The sequence below is a fragment of the Strix aluco genome, chromosome 1, assembly GCF_031877795.1.
Source record: "Strix aluco isolate bStrAlu1 chromosome 1, bStrAlu1.hap1, whole genome shotgun sequence".
In the NCBI taxonomy this organism is placed as follows: domain Eukaryota; kingdom Metazoa; phylum Chordata; class Aves; order Strigiformes; family Strigidae; genus Strix; species Strix aluco.
Window position 1 is genome coordinate 126,320,604 of NC_133931.1, and position 18,483 is coordinate 126,339,086.

The following is an 18,483-nucleotide window of genomic DNA, read 5'->3' on the forward strand; positions in this document are numbered from 1 at the left end:
CTGTTTACCTGAAAAATGAAGTTTATTCCAGGGATTTAAGCCCCATTTCTTACGCTCTTTTCCTCAGCAAGGACTGTGGGAGACCGGGTGGATCACTGGTCTGACTCAGTATGGCTGTTCATACGTTGTTGTAGAGCTCTGGCCTTTACTTACCCTCCCGTCTGCCAGGCCACCCCTGTCTATGGATTCTTTTGATGACCAATCAGTATAACTTGATATAATGACGCTAAGTTTTCTGGGGGAGGTGAGCCTTTCCCTCTGCTCAGCCCTGGTGAGACCCCTCTGCAGTTCTGTGTCCAGTTCTGGGCTCCCCAGTAAAAAAGAGAGATGGATGTACTGGAACAAGTCCAGCCAAGGGCCATGAAGACAATGAAGGTCTTGGAGCATCTGATGTACAAGTAAAGGCTGAGAGAGCTGGGACTTTTCAGCCTGGAGAAGAGAAGGCTCAGGGGGATCACATCAATGTGTATAAACACCTGATGGAGGGAGTACAGAAGATAGTGGTATTCAGTAACAGGACTAGAGGCAATGGACATGAAGTGATGTTTAAATATACGAAACAACTTTTTCACTTTGAGAGTAACTGAACACCAGAACAGGATTTGGCCAGGATAGAAGCATATCCTACCAATGCAAGAATTCACCACTTCAGACCCGTCCTAGGTCACTGTACTGGGTCTGGCTGAGCCGGAATTGGTTTTCCCCTGTAGCAGCCCTCATGGTGCTGTGTTTTATGTTGGGAGCTGGCAGGGTGTTGATAACACACTGGAGTTGTGGCTACTGCTGAGTAGTGCTTACACAGCACCAAGGCTCTTTCCGACATTTTCCCCCCCACAGTGGGACAGGGTGGGCAAGATCTTGGGAGGGGACACAACCAGGACAGTTGACCCGAACTGACCAAAGGGATATTCCATACCATATGACGTCTGCTCAGTATAAAGCTGGGAGAAAGGAGGAAGGGGGTGAGGTCACCCTTGGTCCTCCGAGACAACCACTACGCGTATCGGAGCCCTGCTTCCTGAGAAGGCCCGACATCGCCTGTTAATGGGAAGTAGAGAATAAATCTGTTTTCTTTTTTGGCTTCCACGTGCGGACCTTTGCTTCGCTTTGCTTATATTAAAACTGCTTTTATTTTACCCACAAGGGTTGGTTTTGGGTTTTTTTTTTTTCCCTATCTTATTTTCTTTCCCCTCTTTGCCCTGTTGAGAAAAAAGGGAGAAGGGGGGGGAAGTGATAGAGCGACTTGGTGGGTACCTGGCATTTAGCCAAGGTCAAACCACCACAGTCACAGTCCAATATTTTTAGCTTAAAGCAGCAGAGAAAGTGCCTTGTGCTGTGTTTGGCAGGAGTGGCACAGGCATCCACTTCTACAGCTGCCCAGCTGCAGGGCACTAAGGTCTGATGGGGAAAGCTGGGGTCAGGTCAGCAAACCTGTCATGCACTCCAGCAAGCATCATCAAAGAAGGACTGTTGAAGCACAAAGTGTGTTTGCAATTTACCATCCCCAATTCACAAAATAAGCTTTAAAAATATGATTGCATTAGTTTACAGTAGGTGGGAGCCAAGTTATTTTTCCAGGATTTAAACATTAACTAGGGATGGGGATGGAAACCTGGTCTGCATGTGGAGCACTTCAGCCAGCAAAACCACCTTGTATTACTCACGTTGCCAAGTATAATAAAGCTGGTTATATAAAAGGGCAGAGCTTTTCTGGAGTGTACATTTCTTGGACACCCGTAAAATCTATAGAGTGTTTTATGTTGGGAGACCTGAGCTTAAAACCCTGCTCCTAATTTGGAAAAGATGGACTTTGAATCTGGGTCCTTCTCAGCCCTCATACATAGCCTCCACCTAGCTGCCTGGCACAGAGACGCAGGCACCCATCTGTGTTGGCTTTGTGTGTGGTGGGGTTTTGGTAGTAGGGCGGAGGGCTACAGCGGTGGCTCCTGTAAGAAGCTTCAAGAAGCTTCCCCGGCTCCAAGTCACACCCACCTCTGGCAGGGACCCACACTGGAGCAGTCTGTGAAGCTGGAGGAGCCCCCTCCCCGCTACCAAAACCCCACCACACACAAACGCAACACATTTCACCCCTCACCTCTGGGAATCACATATTCAAGAATTATCATTAATATCCACATTCATCACACAGTCTTCACAAACTTCACTCATGTCAACAAAAAAAATTACTTCCCCACACCAAAATTAGAATAACATCATCACAATACTGAACAAAAGTACACACTCCACCCCTTGTCCTTCCACCACAATTGCAACAACCTGAATTCCCATGATTATTCTGCTAACGCTGTTCAGTCCATGTTTTTCCCGTTACCTCTCCCAATTACTATCCTTATCTCAAATTTCTCATGCCCCATGTTGGGTCCCACAAAAGGACTGTCCTAGTTTAAGCCCAGAGGGCAACTGAGCACCATGCAGCTCACTCCTTTGCCCTCAGGGATGGGGAGGAGAAAATAAAGCAAAAGGCTCAGAGATTGAGACAAGGACAGGGAGGGATGACTATAGTCATGATTATAGTCACAGGCAAAAGTGTCCACTGGGGAAGAAAAAGAACATCCATTTAATTTAAACACCACCAACACTTAACAATCAGAGTAGGACAGTGAGAAATACAACCACATCTTAAAAACACCTTCCAACTACCCCTCCCTTCTTCCCAGGCTCAGCTTTGTTCCCAATTTGTCTACCTCCTACACTCTCAGCAGCCCAGGAGGGCAGGGGATGGGGGTTGTGGTCAGTTCATCATCCGTAGCCTCTGCCACTTCTTCCTCCTTAGGGAGAGGACTCCTCACACTCTTCCCCTGCTCCAGTGTGGGGTACCTCTCATGGGAGACAGTCCTCCACAAGCTTCCTCTGACACAAGTCCTTCCCACAGGCTAAAGCTCTCCACGAGCTGCTCCAGTGTGGGTCCCTGCCACAGGCTGCAGTCCTCCCAGCAACAGACTGCTCCAGCTTGAGTTTCCCTCAGAGTCCTGGCCTTCTTCAGGCGCAGTCACCTGCTCTGGTGTGGGTCCTCCGCAGGCTTCAGGTGGGCATCTGCTCCACTGTGGACCTCCACGGGCTGCAAGAGGACAGCCTGCCCTCTCACTGTGGGCTGCAGGGTAGTGTCTGCTACAGTGCACCTCCACCCTCCTCCTCCTTCTTTCTTCCACTGACCTTGGTGTTTGCATAAGCATTTCCCTCACAACTCCTCCTTTCAGGTTCCCCTTCTTAAATATGTTATCATAGAGGTGCAGCCACTGTTGTTAATTGGCCTGGCCTTGGCCAGAGGTGGGTGTGACTTGGAGCCAGGGGAGCTTCTTGAAGCTTCTCACAGGAGCCACCGCTGTAGCCCTCTGCCCTGCTACCAAAACCCCACCACACACAAACCCAACACACTGTCTGAACCTCTGCTAAATTCTTGTACTGGGTCTGGCTGGGGCGAAGTTAACTCTCTTCCCAGCAGTCCCTGTGGTGCTGTGTTCTGGATTTGTGGCTAAAATGGTATTGGTGACACAGCAATGTTTTGGCTGTTGCTGAACAGGGCTTACACAGCATCAAGGCTTTCCTCTTTGTTTCCCACTCTGCCCCCTCAACGAGTGGGCTGGGAGTGGGAAAAACATTGGGAGGGGACACAGTTGGGACAGCTGACCTGAACTGACCAAAGGCATATTCCATACCACACAACATCATGCTCAATCAGCAAAGTCATCAGCAATAAAGACTGAAGTAAAGGAAGAAGAAGGAAGGGTTTTGGTTTCCAAGGTGGCCATTGTTTGGAGAACAGCTGGGCATCTGTCTGCCAGTGGGAGATGGTGTGTGATTGCTTTTGTTTTTCTTAGGGTTTCCCCCCTGACCTTTTCTTCATTGATTAAACTGTCTTTATCTCCACCCACAAATTTTCTCACTTTTGTTTTTCCTATTTTCTCCCCTGTCCTACTGGAGGTGATGGTGGTGAGCAAGCGGCTGTGTGGGTGCTTGACTGCTGGCTGGATTCAACCCACCACCCTTCTCCATCCTGGACGTGTGCTTATTTGCTGTCTGCCAAGTCTGAGACATCTTCTTGGACTTCAGAATCACAGCCAGTAACAGAGAATAACTGCAGAGCAATTCTTGGAGAACGCTGCCTCTCTTCCCTTTGCGGCCATACCATCCTGCATGGTACATTGCAGTCAAGGCTCCACCTTGGAGGAGAGGAGCAATGCTCCACACAGGCGGTCTTCCCCTTGCAGTTCATGTAACCCACCACAGGGAGACAGCTGCAATACGTCTCTGAAAAAGAAACGGGCAGAAAATGTCAGGCTGAGGAGTTTGTATGGAAACTATTACACATCACTGTGCAGAGATTTAGCTGCTGTGGACTTGCCCTTTTCTGAAGCAATGAGTTTGGCTGCTGCAGGCTGAAGCTCATAAGCAGCTTTTACCTCTGGCCGGTTCATGGGCCTTGGACTGGGTTGGGAGGGGGCCTGTTAGCAAGAGCATCGTTGCCCTTATTGCAAATGAAAGCAACTGTGGAATGAAGGATGCAATACGTTGTAGAGAGACAAGGGTCCTATGTTAAGGTAGCTCTACACCGTGTTGCAGAACTGGATTTTTTTTCCTGCTTTTGCTATAGCTTTCCTGGCCAAGGCAGGGAATTTCACTTGAACAGTGCTTTGCATTGGTACCCCTGAATGTCTGAGCTTCATTTTGTGGGAGCTTGATCTGAGATCCAGACTGGGAAAGTACCTGGATCTGAAATCAGTAAGTTCCTTAAAAGTACACAGTACTAACCAGCCTCACACCAGACCCCTGAGGTTAGCTTCCACTTCTGAGCTGTGCTCCATGTTCCCATGTGTGAAACAGGGCTGATAAATACCCCACTTCTCGCAGGGGTGTTGTGAAGAACCACAAAGAACAGCAGAGGGTACCCTTGAGGAAATTAAAAATTCAGACTCTTTAAAGCAGATAAATAAACTGGGGGAACACACACACAGGAGGTCTGAAAATACTCTGGCAGTGAGTGGTGGTGATTCCTGAAATGATGTTGGGTATGTGTACTGAATGAGACAAGGTCCATGAACTTGTGGCTGAAGTATGTAGTGTTATGAATGAGCACAAAGGGACCAAATGAAGATTGAAGATACCATTTTATTTTTGGCACTTCCTAATTCTGCATACCTGACTGCACTCAAGCAAATGTCTCTTAGAGCAGTTTATTGGATGCAAATGACTTTAAAATTTTCAGTAATAGCCAGCCTTCCCTTCCCCTGTGGAAGGATTTGCAATTAAAATCTCTGATACTTACCTGCTGTTAGGGCACCAGTGAGATTCTCTATCCAGCCATTCAGCTGCTCATCCTCTTCAAATGTAGGAATTTATATCCCCCGGGCACCCCCCCTTCCACAGTTGGCATAAGCAAGCCCTGGCCAGGAGCAGGAGCCTCCCAGCACCAGGTGTGCCCCAGCAGAATGCGATCTCCACACAGCATGGGTCCTTGGTGACTGCCACCAACAGCCCTATGACAGGGATGTCAGCCACAAGTTTCTCCATGCTCTGTGGGTGCCTAAAGGTGATTGAGAGTCTACAGAGTATGTTTTAATTTACTAATGGGAGAACAGACCATTCCCAAAGTGCCCAGTAACCCACTTACGTGTGGGAGTTTGCACCTGAAAATAGGACTTTGAGCATGAGCCCCGTAAGTACTCTAACCACAGGCGGCACAGGGCATCCTGCCTGGCATGGTGAGATTTGGCTCAGACCCCATTTAGGAGGTTTCACACAGTCTGTGGGGCAGCTTGGTGCCGTGGGGTAGCACCGTGCAGCCTGAGGCACAGAGAGATGGGAAAGAGGGAAGGGAAGGGAAGGGAAGGGAAGGGAAGGGAAGGGAAGGGAAGGGAAGGGAAGGGAAGGGAAGGGAAGGGAAGGGAAGGGAAGGGAAGGGAAGGGAAGGGAAGGGAAGGGAAGGGAAGGGAAGGGAAGGGAAGGGAAGGGAAGGGAAGGGAAGGGAAGGGAAGGGAAGGGAAGGGAAGGGGAGGGGAGGGGAGGGGAGGGGAGGGGAGGGGAGGGGAGGGGAGGGGAGGGGAGGGAGGGATGTAAGAGAGTGGAGAGAGGGAAAAGTATATTTGCTGTATACTAAAGCAGACAAACTGGATGGCAGAAGAAATGCATTAACTACATGTTCCCAAGGGCTTGGAACACAGAGTCTCCGCTAATAGTTTTCATATTTTGTAAGATTATTTTAAAAAAGCAAAGGAAAAGAAGGCAAGCTTCTGGCTATATGAAGCAAAATAAACTAAATATGAGGCTTCTTAATTATCTGGAGGATTAATATTATTTACTCTGAGTACAGCTCACACATTTGGAGGTAGTCACTATGTAAGCTCATGGGAGCAGCTTCACAGTGCTCATTGGAGGGCAGGACAAGTGCCTGTCCACTGGTGGGGGCTGCCCTGCTTGGTACGGCTGCTGCCTGCAGTTATTAGGATGTGAAATACAGTTCTGAGGTCAGCTGCTGGCTCAACACTAAGCAGCTTTCAGTGATTATATATGACGAGCATAAGCCTGGTGCGCCTAGATCAAACACTGAGAAGTTTACACAGTCACCATCCACTCTCTCTTCTACTGTGAGGGTACCCTTGCACTCGCACAGAGTGTGGGCTTTGGAGGCTTCCTGCAGTCTTCCTATCCCCTTGGCAACTAGGCTTTATTTTTATTTGTTTTTATTTATTTTTCTATTTATTCCCAGGATTGAAAGCTCTGCCACATGCTTCTCTTTGCTCTGAGTAACCCCAAACACAGAAGAGCCAGGAATAACTCCTTTGCTGCACTGTCAGTGCTTGATACAGTCACTTCTTTCATCTACTGGATGAAGCAATCAAAGGTGACAGAAACGCAGCGAGCCAGGTAGATGGTGTCAGAGGGAAAAGCAACATCTGAAAGGCTGTCACAATTCAGGTAACCTCCAGCAGTCAATGTGCATTTCAGAAAGCACTCTGTGCTGGGGGTCTCTGCCCAGGGCCATCGATGGCTCCCACCATCCCCCAGCAGAGCTGGCTCCCCCTGCCCACCTGCTGCCGATGCCACTATCCAGGGCTCCCACACTGCTTCAGCTGCAAGAAATTACAATAAGCAGTGGCCCAAACTCTTCAGTGTCCAGATCCAGAAAGACTTCAGTAGTCTGCAATAGGCAGGACATAGGCACCTTATCCTGCTCTTACCCTGAAAGGTTGTAGACACCTGTGCCTATTAAGTGTTCAAAATGAGCTATTGCACATGCCCAGAGCTGTCACTATGACAGAAAGCATCTCCCATGCAAGCTCATTTGTGCTTTTTTTATCATTTTAGATGTTGATACATAGTAGAAAACCTGGTGTCTGTAACCTCTGTGGCATGAAAGAGGCTGGGTTCACTCTTTTTAATGAGACTATCCTACTCACCACACTGTAGACCAGGTTGAATCTGTTCCACTTTGCAGCAAGCAGTAGCTGAGGCTTGGATCCAGGCACTCTCCTCAGAGTCACTTCTGGCCCTTCTGCATGGAAGCATCACCAGAACAAACGCAGGACCAGCTGCAGGACTTTTCTCTCAGGTGAGCACCTAAAGCACCAAGCTGGACAGGCACATATCCCAGCCTAATAGGTTTGTATGCTTTGCTGAACAGCAGCCCAAGTGTGGTGTAATGGGGAAGAGAAAACTCCCCTCTGGACTGACTGGACGTGGAAATGAGAGGTTGAAGTTCTCTGTGAACACTTACTAGAGAAAAGTAGGGTAGGAACAGCATCACCACGCTGTTTGAAAAATTAGGCACTTTTCTGCTGTGGAGAACAGCTTCAGCACTTCTCCCTGGGAGGTTCAAAGATATAAACTGCAATCACACCTAGGCCCCTGCCTCCAGGTTGCTGGATACCTGTGTGTCTGAGCTGTACAAGATTTCAGCATACCCCAGGCACTGCCCATCTCCCTCTTTAGCATCCTGGCTGATTTCCTAACCTGGTGCTGCAGGCAACTGGGATGGAAAAAGTGGACTCCTACTGCCCCCTCACTCCAGTGCCTACACTACATCTGGTTAGCCTTGCATTGAAGCAAAGGGAAGAACTGATAAGGATGAAAAAAGTCTTTTTTTTTCATCCCTCTCAGATGGGGATAACAGTACACTTTTCTTACAGATCAGTTCTGAAGTGCTTGTGAGTGTCTACAACATGAACTACTACCATTTCCTTGAATGAGCACAGAATGCAGGGAAGCAGGCTTTATAGGAGTGATGCACAACAGAGTCGCTACTTTTGTGGGGCAAGAGCTGTGCTGAGGTTTTGACTGTTTTAATTTCAAATCTTGCTCTGCAGAAGAAATTTTCAAAGTGCTCACAGGACTTCAACCTTTCACTTCTGCCCCCCAGAAGACTATGGTGGGCCAGAGGGCAGTTTTCTCTTCCCCATGCTGCTGCACTAAAGCTGACGTTCAGTAGAGAACTTGGTGGCTCTTTTTTAAAGGGGTTTAAATGCTGGAATCAAGTCACCAGTGAGGCAAGTTATTTTTCTATGCATTCCCTTTAAATATGCATTTACTCCATCTGAAGCCTTCATTTAGCTTCTGTAATAGAGACAAGCCTTTGGGAACTAGTCTTTCCTGGAAAATGAAGTCAATGCATCAAGTCAGCTGGTAACTTTGCAAAGGTGCTGTCTCAGATAAGGGCTTGCGTGAACTGTGTCACAGCTACGTAACTACTACGTTTTACAGAGCTGAGTTTTAAGGTAGTTTGGGCATTCTTAGCTCTTAGCAACCCAGTTAACTAGTATATGGAAGCAAGATTAATTTTTATTAGCTTGAAGTATCATATTTTATTCAAGTGATAAGAAATATCATAATACATTATGCATCTGCCAGTTATATTCCATTTTAGTTGGTTCCAAAACCTAAGCAGTAAATGAGTAAGACAGTTTATCTAGTTAAACTTAAAAAACAGCATTCCACACAACCAGTACTGGAGATGTCAACCGTAAAGTAATTCCAGCATTATGTTGTTATGGCTTTCCAGAAAGTCATAAAGTTAACAAATTAGAACACATCAAGAGCCATTTTCCAAAGGTTTATTGAAGTAGCGACAGGTTGCTCATACTGTGCTGGAAAAAGCAGTTTTATTGAATTCAGATACTTAAAAACAGTATTGCAGCACAAGATATTGCTATTTGTAAACTAGACTCCATTGTAAACTCTAATCCTTCAGGGAGAGTCAGTTTGCAAGATCTAAGACCTATTTCCTAGCATAATAATCTTGCGCTCATGGAAAAACTGCAGAAAGGCACTTGAAAGCTGTTTCTTCCTTTAAGACATGGACTTTTTAAATCTTGCTGGTAAGAATTTCTCCTGCATTAATAGGTAGGTATGCATCTTCACTTCAGCTTTACTCCAAGTCATCATGATGCTGGGAAGTTTCATTAATAACCTGTTGAAAAAGAGACACTTGCATTAAGTTTTAGCAGTAAGATTGCGGCTTTTTTATAGTTAAAATTGGAACATCCAGTACCGCAGAAATGTGAGCAGATGGGTATCAACTGTCTCTTACGAATGAGAAGTTCTAGTTGGTAAATAGTGCGCAGAAACCATTTAAGCTTTACTGACTTAGTCTGAAAACAGTGTCTTGTCCCAAACAGGTACCTCTGTTTACTGCCACATGTTTTCCTCAGGTGATGTGAGAAATCTTTTGAGAATTTGCTAACTTAGCTGAACTTAAATACTCCCTACACAGGTAACTGCCAGCCACTTAAGGTTTTACTATCAGAAGAATTTTGTGATTGTTTCCACAGAAGTCTGTTTGCTACATCTGTATGTTCAGCCATGCAACTCAGACTGCCAGATACTGTTCAAAACTGAAGAGCATTTTAAGGTAACCAGCTGTGATAGAAATAAAATCAAAGTTACCACCAACCTGTCCATCTCTAGTTTCGACGGTCTTAATTAGAAGTGTCCTCTTTGAGTGAGTGTCAACCATTGGCTGAGACTCAATGTTGGTTTCTGCAGAAGAAAATGTATTATTACCAATAGTCTAGATGAAGTGTCTCCTCAAAAAAAATGAAGTGTAACAGATTTTAGTGTCTACTTTCAGAATTCCAATTTAGTATATGAAGAAGTCTCCTGTTCTGAATAAGCCACTATTCTCCCTTTTCTCCCTGGTCCTCTTAGAGCACCTTCAGCAGGCATACAAACAAATCACTCACTACATACTGTTATTTAAAAATATCTGTGCACAGGAACAAAGTAGCTCCTCCCATCCAAGGTTAATTGCAAATATTGCAGTTATATCTAAGGAAAACATTTACACACAACTGCATTTATACAAGTTCAAGTACACGAGTAAAAGGAACTATCCAGAACCCTTTTGCTAATGATAGCACAACTGTCTAAACTGAAGTAGCAGAAGCAGCTTACCTCTCAGATTCAAAGAAGCAAAGGTTGGAATAGGCATGTTAATCCTGAAAGAAAAGAAGAAATGGATAAAATCAGACATGGGTATAGAGCGTCTTCTAGTAATTGCTGTTTAGAAAAGTGTCTGCGTGTAATTTTTTTACCTGCTCTCTTCACCCTCCAGCAGTTTTCTGTAGGTGGCAATCTCGATATCAAGAGCCATCTTTACATTCAGCAGGTCCTGGTACTCGCGGAGATGGCGAGCCATTTCTTCCTTCATGTTCTGAATCTCATCCTGCAGACGGCCAATAGTGTCTTGGTAGTTAGCAGCTTCAACAGCAAAATTCTCCTCCATTTCACGCATTTGGCGCTCCAGGGATTCATTCTGGAAGAGAATAATGAAGTCAAGCACTGCTGCAGTTCAGCCACTCTTCCTCACACTCAAGGCCCCTCAAATTTTTAAAAAAGGGAAGTTATGTTAGCATCCTTTCTGAAAATGCCCAGACATGTCCCGAATTTGTCACCTCCTTTTCTTCCCCTTGCAAAGTCTCAGTGGGTTACTCTGTTACTTGATCTGAGGTGTGCAATGTATTTGTTCTACCAGGTGCCAAAATAATCCCTTACAGTAAGACCAACACATGCAGTAGAAGTCAGCATGCAGACAGTCCTCAGTGAAGGGATTTGTAGGTGTACTACACACAGTTAAATCCATTTCAAGCCAGCCTTTAAGGCAGTCAGGTTTTAGTAACAGCAGGATTTGCACCTCCTTTCGACTGCTCCGCCAGCTTTTTTTATACCTTCAGCTGTACCTGACAGACAAGCCATAAACACTTTCTTTGAAAGTGTTACATAAACAGTGAATATTATAGCAAGAGAATGGACTCATAGCTTATAGTTTAAGTAAGACTAGCTCAGTATACCAATCTAACCAGTGCACCGTAGTGCATGCAGCCAAATTGAGTCTATAGCATCCTTTTCAAAAAGTACTAATATGCTGTTTTATTGCATGGGAGATCAGCCACATTCGCATCTGTATCAACAATTAAACTGCAGTGCAGTGCTTAAAGCTGCAAAGGGAAGAATGTCCCAACAACTGCCGTCTTCTACTTACGCTTCCCTTAAGGGCATCCACTTCGCAGGTGAGAGACTGAATCTGTCTGCGGTATTCATTAGCTTCTTGTTTGGCCTGGCGCAGGGCATCATTGTTTCTGTTAGCAGCTTCAGAGAGATCTGCAAACTGTGGAAATCCCCAGTTTGGTTAGCGTAACACTTCAACAGAAATGGTATAACAGACTTTTTTTAGACAGAGGCAACTGAAGCCATGACAAGCCTTAACACCTGAAACATTTAAATATTAGCACTGCTCTTAAAATGCCTTTCTATTTCTAATTGTTAAACTAGAATTCATAGTTAAACCTTTCTTATTTGTTTCCCCACCCTGTATGTTTCCCATCTTTTCATCATTTTTCATCCATTCGTTCACTCCTTTCTCCAGTATTTCAGCCAACATCTGCTTTCAGGTACAAGCACAGGAAAGACTCCAAGTATGAATCCATTATTTTGATGCCGTAGTTATGGCACAAAATAATGTTTTCAGCTGTACTCTTTCCAGACTAGGAGTTTAAAGAAGACCCTGTACCATGGCTGTGTTCATGTTCAGCAGAGAGACAGAGGAAACACTGAGTGCTACAGCAAAGCTGTTATGTTCAGTTAGTTCAAGTACCCAATAGATCTGAACAGATTTTACTTACTTTGGACTTGTACCACTCTTCAGCTTCCTGAAGATTCTTAGCAGCAACGCTTTCATACTGTTGGCGAACATCACGCAGGGCAGCAGTAAGATCAGGCTTAGAAACATCCATATCAATTTGGATGTGCTGTTCCTGGAGTTGGGCCTGCAGTTCTCGGATTTCCTTAGAGAGAAGCCGACACTCAGTGTTACTACACACAACATACAGAACATATGCAGGTCGGGACTCTGGGCCAGAATCAGTGAAGAGCTTACTTGCTCGTTAGACTGTCAGCATCTAATCACAGACCTCATTATTCAGCTTACCTCATCATGAAGCTTCTTCAAGAAGACAATCTCCTCTTGCAGGGACTCAACTTTGCGCTCAAGATCAAGACGTGCCAGGGAAGCATTGTCAACATCCTGACCAGAGAGAAGAACGATTAGCAATCTTACAAACTGATGCAGAGAAGTCTTCTATGGCAAGTTCACTAGCATACAGACTGATGCTACTTTTGAACTTTTTGGCAAGACAATATGAAATCAAGAGCTGTGAAAAACCTCTTTTGGCCACCTCCTACCCCAGCCTCAGAGACCACTATACACACCTTTATTTTGATTTTGGGGAACTATACAGCATATGTAGCTTACTTCATCTTTGCCAACATATGGCTGAGCATGGTCAAGAGCACACAGATCACGGTGGGTGTAAACCCTGCTTGAAGATGAAGCAGGTACTTGGGCCAGAAGCCAGCTATAAGATCTTTTAGCTTGACTACACTGAAAAAGAGTTAGTCTTTCAATTTGCAATCTTCCATTTTTTCCAGTGGGGCTTCAAAGTGCAACCCACATGCCTGCATGCCTATCAGTGGGCTTAATTTCTTGTTTACTTCTTATGGACTCCTTGGTGATTGGCTACAGATCCCTCTGGGTCCACAAACCACAGCTTAAAAGCATACTATTAAAGCTAGTGAGGTATGTATAGGAATTGCAAGCATTTACTTCTCCAAGCAGTTCAACAGATCTCCCTTGAGAAGAAGGTATGAGCATAAATGCAAATGGAGTCATCATTGCCTACACCCTCACAGCAGCTGGCAAAGACTCCACCTTTTGCTGGACAGAGATAGTCTTAATCAACAGCAAAAATTCATTTAAGGCATAACAGAAGATATGCCATGGGAGCAGCCTGAATTAGTTCAAAAACATACTTAAGACTAAACATTGATTGGTAACTTCTTGCATTTCAAATGTGCAAGACAATTAGTTTGCAAAGGGGACGATTGTTCCTTTCCTACTAGTTAGATACACAGTTGCATGCTTATGTTCACATGGCATCAACGTATCAGGTTTTCACAGTTTACTCTAAAGCTATTTTGGATTGCCCAAAGTATAAGCTTATCAGCAGTTCTCACTATTATGGCACCTTTGAAACAACGAGTGTTTTCTTTAGACTCCTAGAAAGCCATTCCTTGGATCACTCTGACTTTGGGGTAAGGTTCTTGCTCCAGAAGAATTCGTCTGTTTTCTTTATCCAGCAGAACACCCCTTTGATGTGTTATTCCATAACTTCCCTATCAATTCCAGTTTTACACCCACACAGTTCACATCGTCTCTGTTTTTCAATTCAGAGAAAAAATTCCTTAATTCATTTATTCTCCTCCGCACAAAAAAACTGAAGATCATTCTCGAAGGAAATTACATGGCTATGACCCAACATGTTTACGCAATTAGACAGACATCCAAAGAGTTTCCAGTGGATTTTACAGAAATTTGTGTCATGAAGAGTATTAAGTTGTTCAGGACAACTGAACACCTACAGGATTTTTAGGAGCTTATAATAAATTGAAAGTATCTTAAAATGAAGACACTTAGAAAATACGTTATGTATTTTACTATATATGTTATTATTAGTTTATCTGTATTTCCTAGATGTATGGAGAACCACATAAATAAGCTCCTTGTAGCCTGAGTGAACACAGTGAAAGGCATACATACATGCACCTGGATTACACACTGATTTTATCCTAGGAGATTCTGTAATGCCAGTCACGTAGTATGCAGAGTGGAGTATCCATGTTTACTTCAGACAAACCTCATGTTAGCCAGGAGCAGACCTGTTAGTCATGTCATAGGTTCAGGACCTGTTCCTTGCTGCCAGAGTAGCTGGCAAAACTGCAGTCAAGAACTTTCTCACTAACTGTGATGTTTGTTTTGTTCCAGAGGAAAGAACTCCCTGAACCTTTAGGTTTAGTTTATGCAGTACACCCCTCCAGCATACGAGTACAATCACATCTTTGTTCAGAAGAATGAAATTAAAATTCAGTACATATGAGTTGAACAGTCTCTAAATCAGGTGGCTTTTGGAAATATAAAGTCTAAGTTCAAGTATTTGTTCACTTTCTTTTAAAATACTGGTATACAACTGCTCCATCAAGTAAAAAGTAAATTTGATGCTACATCAGAACAGTAAAGTATCTGCTGAAGTGTTCTGAATCTACATATACAACTTTCCAGTGCAAGAATATAATGGTTTAATAAAAAACTGTGCATTTCATTACAATGGAAAGCACAACAGGATGTTTCAACTTCAGCATTCTGTGAATTTAATTTCACTTGCAGAACAATACTTATACTGAAACAGATTTAGTTTTCAAATCTTGCATGTCAAACCTACATTTTCACAGTAAGGAAAAATTAGGTATTACCATTGTTCAAATCACACTAGCATGCACCAGTTATGTCATGAGCGGATTTAGTGTAGTGTTTCCACAGAAAATGATTTGCAATTCTTATGCATAAGCTATGATTTAGGAGGTTAAATGGATCCAGTTCTGACCGTTCTGCACACACAGATCTGCTCAAGGCTGAGCTCCTGAACAACCCCTTTCCAGAGTGCAGGGAAGAGCTGGATAATGAATGTGGGATATGCACAAAGCCAAGTTCACTTAAAAGCCTAAAGCCTTCACGAAGTTTAATTGGTCTGAAATAGAGGTAGACATGCCCTGAAGTTCACCAATTAAGTCTGAAAGATCATTTAAGCCAGACTTAAATCAAAGGATCCTTCAATTGATTTGAGCAATGAATAAGAATAGATTAAGTTCTCTGAAACTTAAATGCTTCTGCATGGAACTTCGCACTACGTTAAATTGGCTTAGCACTCAAAAAACCAGAAGCTCAAGTTAAGGCAGTATCTCAGACTGTTCTGTTTCAAACTTCTGTCCCCAGAATGCCAGCAGAGACTGAACTCCCAGACTCCAAATGGGAGCAGGTGTCTTGGTTTCCACACATTAACTCATGAAGACTCCTGCTCTCCTTCAGAGACTATAAATATACTGTAGTCAAAAGCCTTGCCCAGGGAAACACTGACAATCAAGTGATGATTTCCTGAACAGTGACATCTGCTACGCCTATGAAGAGCTCTGAGACGAAGTCAGCCTGTGGCCAGCTGTCTGGAGATAAAGGCAGTCACTTCCAGCTGGAACGCTAGCAATGCCGCTTTGCACCAGCAAGTTTAGGGAAGAGACCTTGTTTTGAGAACGCACATTCCTAAATATCTCCTAGTCCAAACAAGGCTTAATCCAAGTTGAAAGATGGCTTTGCACAAGTGAAAACCCGAGCTTAACGCTTTTTGAACGCTGTTTGCACAGTTGGCTCTGGCTGTCATGTACATTTTAATTTATCTGGGTAACATCATAGCATCCTACTGAGACTAAACTCTAAGGCAATTTGTTTCCTACGTTAACATCTTGTTTACAGAGGATTAAATTCTATGTTCTTAACGGACATCCTGAGGAGGCAAACTTGACTGTTCCGACCTTACCCTAAGGAACAAATTGTCTACTTCTTGTCAGCAAGCACCCATATGAAAAATTTTAAATTTTAAACTGTTGTCCAGTAAGGCACTGACCAAAGCGGCTCATTAAAAAGGAACTGCTTTGTATAAAAACCGGACCATATACACGATAGACACTTTTTGCTAGAAATATGCCTGCACCATTACACATTTAGTAAGAATGCAGCCCACTGCGCCCTCCCCTCCGACACAAAGGGATCTATTATTTCAATCTGCTGCCACCACACTTGCCATAATGCCTGTATCTGCATTCCACGGTGAATCCCATAGAAACCATTAATACCCTTCAGCCAAGCGAGCAGATGGCCCCCTTTCACTTTTATTGGATCGGAAAGCGATTCCACGTCGGAGCGCTTTTTGTAAACCAGGCTAGACTTGGATAAAGCAAGACAATAGTTCCCCCCCCTCCCTTCAGACCGCAGCATCCCCCTAAAGAAAACAAGGAGCGTTTGCGTGAGAACCGCTGGAATTCCTTTGTGCGGGGAAAGCAAACTCCTGCAGCCCCGTCCTCCCGGCCCAGGCGCCGCCGCCACCTCGGGCTCTCGTTCCCTTCCCCCCGCAGCCCCCGCAAACCTGTCTGAAGGACTGCAGGGTGTTCTCGGCCTCCTCCCGCTGCAGCATCTCCTCCTGCAACCTGCAAGGGGTCAGAGACAGCGGTGAGGAGGGAGCGGGGGGACCCCCCTGATCCCTGCTCCCCCCCCCCCCGCCCCGCACAGCCGGGGATGCTCGGGGGCTGCCTCCGCCCCAGCGGGCAGGGCGGGCAGGGCGAGGTGCCGGCAGCCCCCCCCGCCCTCCTCTCGCACACTCACTTCTCCCTCAGCCGCATGATGTCGTCGGCGAGGTTGTCCCGCTCCACTTCCACGCGTGCCTTGTCGTTGGTGAGCTGGTCCACCTGCCGGCGCAGCTCCCGCATCTCCTCCTCGTAGAGGTCGCCCAGGCGGGACGTGCCCTTGCCCTTGAGCTGCTCCAGCTCGGCCAGCAGGATCTTGTTCTGCTGCTCCAGGAAGCGCACTTTGTCGATATAGTTGGCGAAACGGTCATTGAGCTCCTGCAGCTCCACCTTCTCGTTGGTGCGGTTCGCCTTGAACTCCGTGTTGATGGCGTCGGCCAGGGAGAAGTCCACGGAGTCGTGGAGCCGCATGGGCGGCATGCTGCTCCGCAGCCGCACCGACGTCGCCTTGGTGGCGTACATGCCGCCGGGCGAGGCGGACACGTACCGGGCGGTGCTGGGCCGCAGCGAGCTGCCCAGCGAGTAGCGGCTGCTGGAGGTGATGTACCGGGTGCCGGTGCTGGGGCGGCTGCCCCCACCGAACATGCGGCGGTACGAGGAGTTCTTGGTGCTGATGCTCATAGCGGCGGCGGGCGGCGGCGTGGGCTTTGTAATCCGGGAGCGGAGCGGGGCAGCTCGAGAGCGCAACGGGCGAAGAAGGGCGGCGGCCCCCGCCAGGGCCCCTTCTTATGGGGCGCCACCGCCCGCCGCCGGGCCCGCCCCGCCGGGCCCGCCCCGCCAATCGCCGCGCCGCCCGCCGCCCGCCCCGCCAATCGCCGCGCCGCCCGCCGCCGCGCCTCGCCCCGCGGGGAGGGGGCGGTGGCCGCCGGGCCGGGAGGGGGGCGGGGGGCTGCCCGCCGCCGCCGCGGACACAAAGGCGGGTGTACGGGGCGGCTCGGAGAGGAGCGCAGGCAGGGGCAGCACCCCTGCCTTCCCCGTTCGGCCCAATGCGGCTGAGCCCCGAGGGCCGGCGGATTTCTCCTCGGGGCTGCGGGAGGGCAGCCGCCCAGGCGGGAGCGGCGGCTGCAGACAGGGGCGCGGGGGGAACCCCAGCGCGGCCGCGGAGGGCGGCGGTGAGAGCAGCAGCGGCACCCTGGGCTTGGCGGGAGTGGGCGCTGGTCTGTCCCTTGACTCCCATGTCCCCCTCCGAGAGTCAGCGCCGGGAGCGCAGGGCGGGGCGGCAGGTCTGGTGTGCCACGGGGACAGGCAAAATACTCCAAGTAGCCGAGGGTGCATATATTAAGAAAACCTCCACGGGTACGATGTGTGTATATATATATATATACACGTATCTATATACTTTTTTGAGAACCTGTTTCTTCTTTCTCAGCTTTCTGAAAGAGTGAGGTCAGGGAAGAGTGACGCTAACTATTCACAAAGGGCTGCCACAGGTCCAAAATAAACGGGCAGAAAAATAATCTGTGTCTTCTTTAGCTGCCTCCCGTGGTAGCAATCTCAGCTCCTGCTTCTGTGCTGAAGACACACAGGCTAAATATGTTTTCCCTGTACCTGGGTGAGCTACCTTACCTTACACAGGTAAGGCTTAATTCTGCCATTATTGTAACAAAGACCTCAGCAGTAACTATTCTTTAGTGTGGACAGTAGATTATTGAAATAGCTGCAATTATGATCTTGGTTGCAATCCTTCTAATAACCAAGGGGCGGGCTTGATTTTAACAAAGGCTTTTTTCTGCACCGTTGTACCCAAATGACTTTTCCTATTAATTTCAGTAGGCACATGATCAGAGTCTT

The 18,483-nt window shown here is 46.6% G+C and overlaps 2 protein-coding genes and 1 long non-coding RNA gene across 4 annotated transcripts in view; 1 reads left to right on the forward strand and 2 right to left on the reverse strand.

Annotated features, from left to right (window-relative positions):
* Positions 1-2,557: 2,557 nt before the first annotated feature.
* Positions 2,558-8,682, reverse strand: LOC141927514 (uncharacterized). The gene is made up of 2 exons (XR_012624477.1): positions 7,416-8,682; positions 2,558-4,269 (listed from the first exon to the last, which is right to left on the reverse strand). It is a non-coding gene; the product is annotated as an uncharacterized LOC141927514 (long non-coding RNA).
* A 367-nt stretch (positions 8,683-9,049) lies between these two features.
* Positions 9,050-17,402, reverse strand: VIM (vimentin). Its single transcript, XM_074834631.1, has 9 exons — positions 16,772-17,402; positions 16,536-16,596; positions 12,437-12,532; positions 12,132-12,293; positions 11,492-11,617; positions 10,545-10,765; positions 10,405-10,448; positions 9,905-9,990; positions 9,050-9,421 (listed from the first exon to the last, which is right to left on the reverse strand). Exons 1-9 carry the CDS (start codon positions 17,311-17,313, stop codon positions 9,380-9,382), a joined length of 1,380 nt encoding a protein of 459 aa, XP_074690732.1. The 5' UTR covers positions 17,314-17,402; the 3' UTR covers positions 9,050-9,379.
* A 218-nt stretch (positions 17,403-17,620) lies between these two features.
* Positions 17,621-18,483, forward strand: part of TRDMT1 (tRNA aspartic acid methyltransferase 1) — a 52,141-nt gene continuing 51,278 nt past the window's right edge. The window contains exon 1 of one of the 2 annotated variants that reach the window (XM_074834679.1): positions 17,621-17,988. The gene's annotated coding sequence lies outside the window, so the exon portion shown is untranslated. The remainder of the gene's footprint in view (positions 17,989-18,483) is intronic. The other variant, XM_074834705.1, reaches the window with a different exon arrangement.